At 40.1% G+C, this 12,500-nt stretch overlaps 2 protein-coding genes across 2 annotated transcripts in view; one reads left to right on the forward strand and one right to left on the reverse strand.

Moving 5' to 3' along the window:
* The window catches only part of LOC138040985 (testis-expressed protein 10-like), a 173,694-nt gene that overhangs the window by 100,350 nt on the left and 60,844 nt on the right, over positions 1 to 12,500 (forward strand). The gene's annotated exons all lie outside the window — the stretch shown is intronic.
* Positions 5,867 to 12,500, reverse strand: part of LOC138040779 (ankyrin repeat domain-containing protein 54-like) — an 8,406-nt gene continuing 1,772 nt past the window's right edge. Inside the window, exons 2-3 of the mRNA XM_068886454.1 lie at positions 9,018 to 9,770; positions 5,867 to 8,112 (exon numbers count right to left, since the gene is read on the reverse strand). Coding sequence (XP_068742555.1) covers positions 8,035 to 8,112; positions 9,018 to 9,752 — 813 coding nt within the window. The 5' untranslated portion in view covers positions 9,753 to 9,770 and the 3' untranslated portion in view covers positions 5,867 to 8,034. The remainder of the gene's footprint in view (positions 8,113 to 9,017; positions 9,771 to 12,500) is intronic.

A 12,500-nucleotide genomic window follows, 5' to 3' on the forward strand; every position in this document is an offset into this window, starting at 1 on the left:
ATAAAAATTAAAAACATCGTGTTTTGGACACTTTGTTGCCCTTTTAATTCGAATCAAGGCCGGAAAAAAGGGCACGGGTTTGTCCATTGAACCCTGATTCTGCAGCATTGACAACATAGCGGTTTAAAATGCCGTGGACCTCGACAAGTTGTCCTGTCTTCGATTTCGCTGCTCTGATGTTTCGTCATTGTAAGTGTACATCTGTTTTCAATTCACTTACCCTTTAGATTGCAAAACTCGTTGTCTTTGAATCGTGACATTAGAACTTGGTGGGGAGAACTTGGCGTTCCGCGGCGGAAGGAAATTTAAGTTCGTTTCTTTGCCTCTCCTCTCTCTCGCTCCAAAGTGAGAATTCCGCGCTTTCGGTTAAACGTACGATTACGTATTTGTTTTTAACTTAAAAATTCAAACTTTTCTAATTCTGCTTTGTATTTGTGTTTGACTCTTAGGGACTTTTTTCACTGCCGCATATCGGATATAAAGAAGGAAGCACTTCACGAATACAAAAATGTAGAAAATTTGTAAGTATCAGTGTTATTAACTTAATGCAATAGGAACGATTCATGTAACGTTTTCACGAAGGCCGACTCCGGCGAAGTACAAAAAAGCGGTAGTACATAAGATTTTACGTACAACCTTATAAAGAAAATTTATAATTCTTGTGTCTTAAAAGTCCTACCATAGCTCACTCGAACTTTCCCGATTTTTCACTTAAAGCGGCCCAAATGCATTCGTAATGTAAGCTCCTAGGATTCAAATGGCACATTTTTCAGAATGCAATGTAGAATGGAGTGTCCTTCACCATTATTCAAAAAAAACTTTTTTTAAATATATTGAGTAAAAGCGGGAAATTGGGTGTGTGTGTGTGTGTGTGTGGGGGTGGGGGGGGGGGGTAATCATTAACTGATATGTTTCTCAAAGAAACAGCGCTCTTTTTATGCTTTTTATGATTTCCTCTTTTAGTTGCCGTCTCATCAGTTAAGCTGATTTAACTAGAAGTATAAGTCGTGAATAAATATAATATTTCAACTTCACAGAGATTTGAGATACAATGAACTCAAAAGCGTTTCTCCAGGATTATTCAGTGGAATGACATCTTTGAAAGAACTGTAAGTATCCAATGTATGGCAAAAACCAATAACAGACACTTTCAACAGGAAAAGAACAATGATGTATGCTGCAACATACGAAACGTCAAGTATAAAATGAAAATATTTGTAACCGCTGATTGTTTTCTTTTCCTGTTGAAATTGAAATGGCCAAAGGACAACAGACACTTTGTTCGATAAGTCGCTAGTCGCTGACGGACCACCAAAACGGAAAGCCAGACCGTGGCAAAGTGCGCATGACAGTGATTCCGCAGCCCTAGAAGATCGGATTTGAGCATGCGTCAGTTGAGCTTAATTTTGTTTCACCTGAGTACTGCAAAAAGGCGTCACGCGTGCGCAAAAAACTATGCGCATCCTCTTTCCTCGCATAGATTGCTGCGAACGAACCATAACACCTTTGTGAGATTGAGATGGCTTGGTGCTATTCCATTATTAAAACGTGAAGAAGAAGATAAATAGTTTTTATCTAAACAAAAAATCAGAGATTTGAATCATTAAATTAAATGAATGATGTCACTTGTTTTGGGCGAAGGATAAGTGAGAGGGAATAGAGGTGTGGGAGGCATCGAAAACTACTTTTGTGTTGTGCAAAAGGCGTCTCTGTAAAACAACACAGTGCAACATTTGATCACAAGACCCAGCATGTGATCCAAAACAGACACTTCTAACAAATATATTTCCATTGGGGGTTTTCTTTTTAGATACATCGCTAACAATCCATGGTCATGCGACAAATCAACATTGGTCGTGATGCAAACCGAATTGGCGGAGCTCGTAGATTCAAATAAAAATCTTGAAGACTTCGACGGGGGGAAAGTACAGTGTTTTGACCCTCCGAGCATGAAAGGAAGGAGGCCTCTTCACCTAATTAATGGTAAGTTTCCTTTTTATTTTTTAGCGCGTTTTAATTGAGCTTAGCAATTAAAGCAAAAACTAAAGCAATTCTTACCGTTCAGGAACCCGTTTCTCGAAAGTCCCGAGACTCTACGGACCATTTTCGCGTTAACAATTCTCTCTGTATCTCAAGAACGGGTTAGTTTTATGTCGTCAAACTTCATAGTTAGTTTCCTTTTTGTTACCTTGAAAACATGGTAAAAGATAGGCTTTCCTGAACAAGTGGTTGGCAAACGTTTCCGGGACTTTTGAGAAACGGGCCTCAGGCCTGGATTTTCGAAGAATGGTTAGCGCTAACCAGCGTTAAATACCAAGGAAACCTATAGGTTTTGATACCTCTTAATTAACCAACGTTTACGGTTAGCGCTAACTAGGCTTCGAGCAACTCGCCTCTGGCCTTTAACAATAAACGCAGGCGCTTATATATTAGGGCCTGGACAAACGCGAAATGTTTGGCGTTTAAACAACATCAAACATTGTTTAGTGACCAACCATTTTACCGTTTGGCCACCTTTTTTGGTGCTGTTTGATCGTGTTTGATAAAATTTGAAGGGCATCAAACATTCGATCAAAACATTTCTTTTGTTCTCGTGTTTGATGGGCGAACGTTTGTTCGTTTGGACAGCCGTATCAATCATGTTTGGCCTGAGCATGCGTACCACGCTTGCTCAACCGCTTGTATCCACGTGTGTTTTACGTATTTTTAATTTGTGACCCATAGTTCTTTGCTTGTGAAGTTTGATCAGAGTTAGATCAAACATGTTTTAATCGTTTGGCCACTCACTTCAACATCAGCATGTTTGGGCACCAAACAATGTTCGATGTTGTTTAAAGGCCAAACAATTCACGTTTGTCCAAGCCCTTAGAGGCATTCCTGAAGCTTATACATCCAAACGGAAATCGCGGGAAAACGTAAGCAAGTCACAATGGTTTTACTTCTGGTTCCAAATGGCTGAGAATTTGGCGACAGATTCAATTTTAAGCCAATTACAACAAGCGTAGCAATGCAGAAGTCAAGGACGACATTACTTTTAACACTCCATTGAAAACAGTTCGCTGTTTTCAAAAGATAGTGTGTATTTAATGCAGGAAATTCTCATTTTCAAATCTAAAAAAATTCGTCTTACATTCGCAAGTTGACAGAGGACCCTTTTTCATTTCAGCAAAGTCAAGACTTTGCCGTGTGCGGTCAAAAGACCCTAATGCTGACGACCGCCATGCTGCGAAACTGACTGCCGGAGCAATCACAATGTCAATATTTGTCCTCGTGTTAGTAACAGTTATCATTGCAAGTATCTGGGCCTGTAGACAAAGAGGGTCTTCTTTCGGGTAAGATACCTTGCCTATCTCTAATCTTGATATCTTAGTCCAATCCCGTCACGACTGACTGCTCCTGGGTTCCGGAGGGTGATTTGACCGGTAACCGGTATTCAAGCCAGCTTCATCTTATTAAAGGCCCACCTTCACCCAAAAGTCATTGCGGTAGTTTGCTTTTGTTTTTCCAAATGACGACTTGTCTAAATACGTGATGTGATTGGCTAAAGGCACTCAGGTGAATCACGCGGGAAACAACATGTCAAATCCAGTCACGGTGCGCAATGACTCTTGGGCGAATGTGGGCCTTTAAGGTTGTACTCTGTGTAACGGTAGACGATTTTACTCGGCAATGGCGGCCAGCGAAGGGGTAAAAGGTTTAATGGGCTGCAAACAAGCACTTCATTTTACGACTAGCCTGTTTCAGTAGACCGAGGACTTAAGAAAGGCTGGGAGCTTGGAGTCACGTTGATAAGATATGGAGCGTTTTCACTCACGCGATCAGCGGCCATACTGGCTTATTGAAACAACAGAAATTATTTGTGAGGAGCGGGCTTAGCTCAGTCCTCGTCTCATTCCATCGACGTCTGTTTCGACTTTCCTCTGATCCGTGTATCTGTAGCTTTGAATATCGGTAAAACAGAATGGACCTCTTTAGCTTGTACGTTCCCATTTCAGACCACGTGATGTTACTCTAAGGAACAGTTTCTTTCAAATGTCGTCTAAAGCACGTGCATATGTATGCATAACTTATGAAAAAACAAAAGGAAAATTCCCTTGGGAACATCACGTGGTCTGAAATGGGAAAACAAAACGTACAAGCTAAAGAGGTCTATTGAGGGAGGAAGGGGAGTAAAAAGGTGCGCACCGAGGGCCACAAGTTTATCAGTAAACATATAACGTAGGTCTTTAATTATAAATTGAGCACAATATTAATAGAGTTTCTTGCTGCAGTTCTCATGTCATTTTTCATGCTCCTTAGAGGATCAAACGATGCAAGTGACCTTCAGGGCAGAATGGAAGCTGGAGAAAAAAGCCCCTTTATTAAAAAATAGAAAAGAAACAACCCATCATTAAGGTTCTTCCAGCAGTTCCTCAAGGTACACCCAGTCATCACGATAGAAGGAACGTTGATTCCACATTAAAACTGAACAGTTATAGTGGGTCGGACAAAAAAGTTTTGATTGACAACAAGAGGAGGTTTGACAAGTTACAGGGCCTGTCTGTCAGTGATAAGGACAGCAAAAGTCCTTTGCGAGATAAAATGGAAAGGAAATTTCACGCTGTTCAGGTTCTTCCAAGCTTTCCAAAGAAAAGTGCACACGAACAAGACAGAAGGAAAGTTGATTCAACAGACAGTCACAGCAAATCGAGATTTCAGAAGTTACAGGGTCTGCTTGGGGAAGATGATGAAGGCAAGAGAAAAAGCCCTTTGCTGGCTAAAATGGAAAAGAAATATAACGCCTTACAAGTTCTTCCAGTCATTCCGAAAAGCGGTGCATCTAGCAATGATAGAACAAGACTGGGTGTTACTCCATGTCCGAACAGTCGTAGCAAGTCTGATAGGAGCATTTTCATTGACAGCAACGAGAGATGCCGGGAGCCACAGAGTCTACCTGCCCATGCTAAAAGTAGTTTGGGTTTGGAAAAAAAAGAGAAAAGGGATGGCCAGTCTGACATGGACAGCAAAGTCGTATTGGCTGACACGTCAAAGCAACGTCGAATATCACTTGGTCATTCATTCACTGCTAAATGCAGTTACTCTAGCCTTAGTGAAGGTGACGGAAGCCATAGCAAATTGGATATAAAGAATAAATTGGATGGTAGAAAGAAGAAACACCGCAAGTCACATGATTCCCAACTCTCCGCAAAGAGCAGTTCCTCTAGCTTTGAGGAAATTGAGACACTTGAATCAGAAATGATCAATCTGGACCAGTCAGAAGTTAAAGACACTTTGATAGAGAACATGGAGAAGAGGCGCCGTATGTCACAAGGTCTTCCAGTGTTTTCAACAAGCAGTGCATCCAGTCTGGAGGAAGACGACAACGCACAAATTGTATCAGCAGGCAATGAAGACTTGAGGAGCGAAGACAATTTGATAGACAGTATGAAGAAGAGGAGACGTATGTCACAAGGTCTCCCTCTCACAGCTGAGAGTAGTACATCCAGTTGTGAAGAAGATGGACAAGTGATATCAACAGACATACCGGAAAGTGAGATGCAGGGTCAGGTGAAAAGTGACGGCATTTTGACAGGAGGCGTGAAAAAATTTATGAGGTCAATTTTGGAAGGCGTAAAGATGACTGGGTTTCTCTTGCCTGGACAGGGATTTCCAACTTCCTCTTTAAGTAGAGCGACTAGCGACGACGACGACCTTCATGGCAAAGAGGACGATTTAGCGGACAAAGAAAAGAAAAGACACAGCGGGAAAGAGGGTGGAGAAGATTCGGATGACTCTTCGTCGTTTCATAGCTTGGATGAAGATGAAATGGATGAAAACGGATATGAAACATCATGAGTAGCGGCTACAACTTGGAAATTACGAACTGTTAGTGGACTAGATTTCACACTTTTTTTATTGAAAATACCAACAGAGACAAAAATATGTGATCATTGTTTTTCTAAAGATGCCTAATTTACAGCACTGAATTATTTTACATGTAAACGTTTCGGAGTTTACATTTAGAATTAATACAATGACGTCTTTTTTTCTTACTGTACAACTCGACAGTTAGATTGTCCTGTATGATTTTTTTTAAGTGAGTAACGATATAATTTTTGAATCTGCTATCAGAACATTGCACGGTAAGAAGATCGTGAAGGTGCATGCATCTTGTTAATTGATCACAGAAACAACAGAATGCTGTTTTTTATTTTCTGTGGCGATGTTGCTTTACAAAGTGATGAAATAAAGGAACAAAAATCAATGACCATAAAGCTGTTATTTTGATGTTGCTTGATTATTCTTTAAAACAAAAGGATCTTTGCTACACGAACCTGAATGGCTTTTCCTGGAAAATCAGGATGGAGGATCAAGGATTGAGGACCTCGATCCCCGATCCGCCTTTTCCAGGAAACCAATCTGTATGTCGTCACCTGAGCTCAACGATATCTGACTCAAACAGTACCTGCAGTTCATGATGACCATTTGTGAATCAACAGAAGATCCAATAGAAGCTCTGTGATGATAATTAGTACCATAAAAAAAACTATAATGGCATGTGTCCATAATAATTTCATAGGATGTTGTTCGTCTTTGTTTTTGAGATCCTTTATTATTATCATCACCATGGATACAACTTTCAAGAGTTTTGTCTTTGATCTGTGATAACGCTGATCACCACCTTGGATTATCCATCATGCCTTTCAAGCCTGCTTTTCATTGGAACATTAACTTGTTGCAGAAGTTCATGAACTTGAAGTGCTTAACTCTGGTCCAGAGCTAGGGTTGTTTGGGTTTAAAATGTTCCTTATTTGGATGCAACGTAGCTAGCTGGTGCATTTTCTCACGCATGCAGCTTTGATCTTATTTTTGTCCATATTTGGGCATGAAATTGGTTTCCTAAAATCCCCAGCTTCCTTCCAAGGAAAAGAGTTTCAATTTTCACGCTTCATGGTCATGTGCTTCTGCTTGTTGCTAATTGGTGTTTAGCATATGTATTCACATGGGCCTTTGTGCAATTATTATTAACTTCTTACTAACCAAGCGCGAGGGCCGTGCTGGGGAATTATTGGTCCGAGGTCGTGGCAGTACGGACCGAGTGCAGCGAGGTCCGTACAAAAACGACCAAGGGCCAATATTCCCCAGTACGGCTTGAGCTAGCTCAGTAAGTAGTTTATTATATGGCTTTTTAATTACCTTTTGCTTTGTTTTTGCAAGCCTGTAATCGGCCTGTGGGCATTACGGGAGAATAATGCCCTACAATTCAGTCACAATTAGCCAATCAGAGTGCGCGTTATATCGGCTACAAACACAAGCGATATAATAATAAGGATTAATCACTTGCATTTTCAAAGTTCTCCAAATTAATTGCCTCATTGAGGTGAAAACTTTGAAAATGTAAGTGAAAATAATCCTAAATTGCACCAGTGCACATTGCAAGGTGCTTATCACATAAAGGGCCAAATTTCTGAGGAAAGCCAGTTCAATGTCGTGACAAATGACAATCAACTTAACTGGCCAATCGGTTCAATGAACACTTAATCTTAAAATCACAGAAAACAGGCTTTCATTTGGTTAACGTTCAATTCAATAAATCGTTGCTGTCAACAAAAATGGTGCTTAAAATGGATTTTATATGTGGACAAAAATGAATTTAATCAGAGTCAGAATCTGGAAAAAAGATTCTCTTGTAACCTCACTTGCTCTGGCTTAAAGCAACTGTTAACCAATCAGGATCAAGTGATCATCATTGCCCTCTTGATTACTAAAAGTGAAGCTCATGAATGAGAAAAATACCCTCCATCTCAGCAAAACAGCATTCAGTAATTTTGCCCCATATGTGTCTGTGATAATTACTGTTTATTGTAAGTTGTAACAAAAGGTACTAATAAAGGTGTTACTGAGTTTGTATATTTTCGTTGTGCTGACACTTGCGTTACTAGTGAAAGCCATGCCTTAAGGTGTGTCTTCCCAATAAAGTTCTGCCACTGTTACTTCATATCAATGGGTACAAAATTGAACCCTATGGATAATTCAATGAATGTTAGCAACATTCTAGGCATAGCCTTTGCTGGAAGGTTTAGATAAACTCATCGCAGTAAAACTTGCCAGTAAATCATGGACTTCATCCACCTGCAACCAGCAAATACACAAATAAAGACTTCATCAATAATCTTATCAGCAGCTACTACAAGCAACACCCAATTGGGACAAACAAAAATTACTGCATCCAACTCATCCATTTAACCTTCGGGGAAAGCTTCTTCTGGCACCAATGTTCAAACTAAAAAAAAATTCTTATACCTGGAGCCCGGGGGCGGGGGGGACTCCCCCCATATGCAACAGACGGGGATGCTCGTCGGGAATTTTGAATTTAACCCCTAAAGGAGACCATCTGGGATCGGATCAAGCTTTTCATTACCCGCAAAGGAGACCAATCTGGGCGTGGCTTAAGCCAATCTTGACCCCTAAAAACCAGTTAAAAAGAAAATGTGACTTCTGTTTCTCTTCGCGTAATTCTGTGTTTCTTCGGGGAACCCTAAACGAGACCTTGGCGGCTCAAAATATTGGCGCTTTGCCCGGAAGACCCTAAGGGGTACCAAAATCCAAAATTTACAACCCTAAGCGAGACAATGAGCATCGCTGTCTGTTTCATATGGGAGCCCCCCCCCCCTCCCCCAGGACCTGGAACTGTTTTGATGTGTGACATATAACTATAAATTTTCTGCTTTTTAACCAGCTTTTACAAGTCTGTATAGCATAGTTCATGTAAAGCTATTGCATTTTTTTATTTCTTTCAGGATGGATATTAAAGGATTATTATCATCATTATCATTATCATTATTATTATCAACACTGCTATTTCTGTATCCTCATTTGCCATCCTGGTTCCTAAGTTCTCCATAACTAAATTAAACTTTAAACTTTATTGAATTTGTTGCATGTACAAAATAACATCAGCAACTGGAGAAGAAAACAGAACGATGTCCCAATTGATATTCAACCCCAAATATTCCAACTTAAAGCTGTTGACAAACCTTTTCAGTAGTCACAGCTTGAGAGTTTTGAAGCATGTTATTCATGGTCTCCAATGTTTCCTCAGCCTGTTTGTCACCAAGCCTCAGCATATATGCCTTGATTAGTTCGATAACTTGTTTTACTTCCTCACAATAAATTGATGGCTGTCCTCGAATACTCTGATCACCATGAAGAACCCTCAGCCTTGAGCAAGCAAGGTCAAGGGGTGTTTTCCCACTGAAGTCCGCTGCATCAGCACTGGCACCAGCCTGTAGAAGCAGTGTCACGATTCTCAGTTGATTTGTGCATGCAGCGAGATGAAGCGGTGTATTTCCATTTAAATCTTTGGCATTTGGGTTGGCTCCATTTTCGAGAAGAATTTGCAGTGTCCGTTCATTTCCTTGCGCCGCAGCAAAATGAAGTGCAGTTCTTCTCTTTGAATCAGGGGCACAAACGCTGACTCCATGATTAATAAGCTTAAATAGAGTATCAACTTTAGACTGCTGTACCGCCTCTCTCAGTTTCTTTTCAGCTATTTTTTCATGTCCTAATGGTGAAAACTTAGCTGAAGTCTGGCTTCGCAGTTTTATGCGGGATGGAAGAACTTTCCGTGCAAATTGCCCACCATATTCTTGGGTGGAATAACTGTGAGCTACTGATGAGAGAACATTGTTTATAGGTACATTTGAGAAATTTGCAGAGGTCCAATTGACTTTGAAGGAAGCTGTGTTTTCGTGGTCATCCTCCTCAGCCATTGGCTTTTTTCACCAGACCTAACAAATGCAAATTTAAGAGATAATATTTAATGTCACATGAGCTAATGCAAACAATGATGACACACTAAGATATAATCTTATTTAAAGTTTTGGTGTGTAGTATCACCAAGTAGTTTTACGAGTTGTGTTGTATTTTGACAAGCCCGCTAAGACGAGTCAAAATACAAACAACGAGTACCAGTACTCAGTGATACTACATACCAAAACAGGGATTGCCTTAACGCAGAAATCGCGCACTTTTACGGAAATAAAATTTAAAAAAAATGCATCATCAAAATTTTAATGCGTACCAGGACGCAAGGCACTGACTTAAATAACTCACATATTGGTTTGCGTGTGAGCATCTTCCTATGTAACACGTGCAATAAAAAGTATTATTTATTATTTATTTCTCTGATCGTGAGCTGGCGGTATCCTGAGAATCCTGCAATCTGATTGGTTCCGCGAGCAGGCAGTATTTTCCTATCTCCTGACCACGGTCATGGTAACCAACTACGCTAAGTGCACAGTGGAGATAATAGTTTCTCCTACCTTCTACAAATAGAATTTAGAAATAAAAAAAATGTTATTCACCGGCCTTGGTCGCTCCGTATTGGGAAAAACTGTGCCCTCTGTCTCGAGTATGTGTACTCGAGACCTCGGGCACAGTTTTTCCCAATACGGACCTCCCGGCCGGTGAATAACATATATGTACAATTTCGTGGAATATTTGTACTCGTTTCGTGCATTTTCTGTTCAATAACTAATACTAACTACTTAATAACCGAGAGTGAGGTCATTACGGGAAAATCTCAAACTGAGGCCTTGCTGTATTGACCGAGAGATAGCGAGGTCAATGCGGTAGGCCGAGGTTTGAGATTTTCCCGTAACGACCGAATGGTCGAGGTTATTAAGTTGTTTATTATATGGCACCAGCAACAAAAATAAAGCCAACAAGCCAAAGCTGGCGCAGCGGAAGTGATCATTACATCCGGTGATGCCCGCGCTTCACTGTTCATTCATCGTTTCAAATCGCAAAAATCAAGTGAACTGACGCGTCTTTCGATCTAAAATAATCTTTATTTTCGTCACAATTTATTATAGCTGTGAAAAGGTCACGTAGAAGGTTAGGGCCACGTCACAACAAGGAAAATTTTGTCAACATCTCTGAGAATCAAAGACCAAAGTACATTTGTAAAGAAAAATGTCAACGGCCTCGTGGAAAATGAAAAACTTTGCCAGTAAATGGTCCAGGTCATCAGCCGGTACGTTCAAAATTTCTTTATCGCCCTTGCTTATTGATGACAAATAGCGATGAAATGTTTTCATGTCGCTGACTGTTTTCTTTGTTGTGTTTTCACTTTTTTGCTCCTTTACAAAAGTTTCAATCTCTTCTTGGTTGTTTCCTTCGTTTTCTCTGTCGCCATTGAACTCGTTCATTATTTGTTTCTGTCAAATCACTGTTGTCCAGAAAGTCGTACTCGTCCGGGTGATAAAATTCACTCCCAGAGTGTTCCTCCTCGTCACACATTGTCAGCCGCTACAATTTTCAGACAAAAATTAGATGGTTTTTTAATTACCTTTTGCTTTACAGGAGAATAATGCCCTACAATTCAGTCACAATTAGCCAATCAGAGCACGTGTTATATGGGCCACAAACACAAGCCATAAAATAAATACCACTTATTAACTGAGAGTTAGGTCATTATGGGGAAATCTCAGACTGTATGCTAGTTTTTCTTTCAGTTATTGAAAATATAGTTGTACTTTGTTCATATTTTTTGTTGTTTTCGCCCACACGCTCGTAGCTTTTAGTCTCAAAGTCCTCAAAAGAGCCGTCAAGCCGAGAAAAATTTTCATAATGCCTGGTCATTACAAGAAAATCTTGCCCGCTCAGAAGCCAATCAGAGCGTGTCTACTATTTTAGCCATATCATAAAGTTGGTTAATAGCGAATGCTATTTATAGATAGCGGGTGTAAATAACTTGTAGGGGACTTAGTGTCCTATTGTATTCAACACCCACCTTAGGGTATTAAAATCGGCCTAAACCAGCCAGACCTACAGTATTTTACTGTCTAATGCCAGACGATTTTACTCATCAATGGGGAACCCCTGGGAGTCAACGGGTTAATCACTCACTGAAAAACGATGTCCCCATTAAGTTGACCCTTTGACGTCCAAACCGGCCTAAACTGGCCAGACTTAGTATTTTACTCTGTCTAACGTCAGACGATTTTACTCGTCAATGGGGAACCCCTTGGAGTCAATGGGTTAAATAAAAGAAAAATAAATAAATTTAAAAACTAATGTTTCAGAGAGAATTACAAATTCACTGGGAAGACGCTGCACCAGGATCCTATGAATGAAGCTACCATAACTTAAAAGCAAATCTGATCCTACACACTTACTGGAAACTAACCCAAGGTACATGTAAATGTCAGGGAAGGTCATGCTAGCAGATTAGAATCTCCAAGTGCCTCTGCCCACTACTCACTCAGATCGAGAGATAGAGTAAGAACTAAGGCAACTGCCACAAATAGGTTTGGTGACTTTGTCACAAACAAATACGCTACTGAATTGATGTAATGTGTTTATTAGTGTGGTTTGTATTATTTATGTATATTTATCGTATTCAGCATTTATAAGTATCCATTTATTTGTATAGTTATATCTGACCAGACCTGTAATTCAGATTAAGTCTGCTAGAGGTTTCAATAAACAAAACTACTACTACTACTACTACTACT

Source organism: Montipora capricornis, chromosome 1 (genome assembly GCF_036669925.1).
Source record: "Montipora capricornis isolate CH-2021 chromosome 1, ASM3666992v2, whole genome shotgun sequence".
NCBI classification, from domain to species: Eukaryota; Metazoa; Cnidaria; class Anthozoa; order Scleractinia; family Acroporidae; genus Montipora; species Montipora capricornis.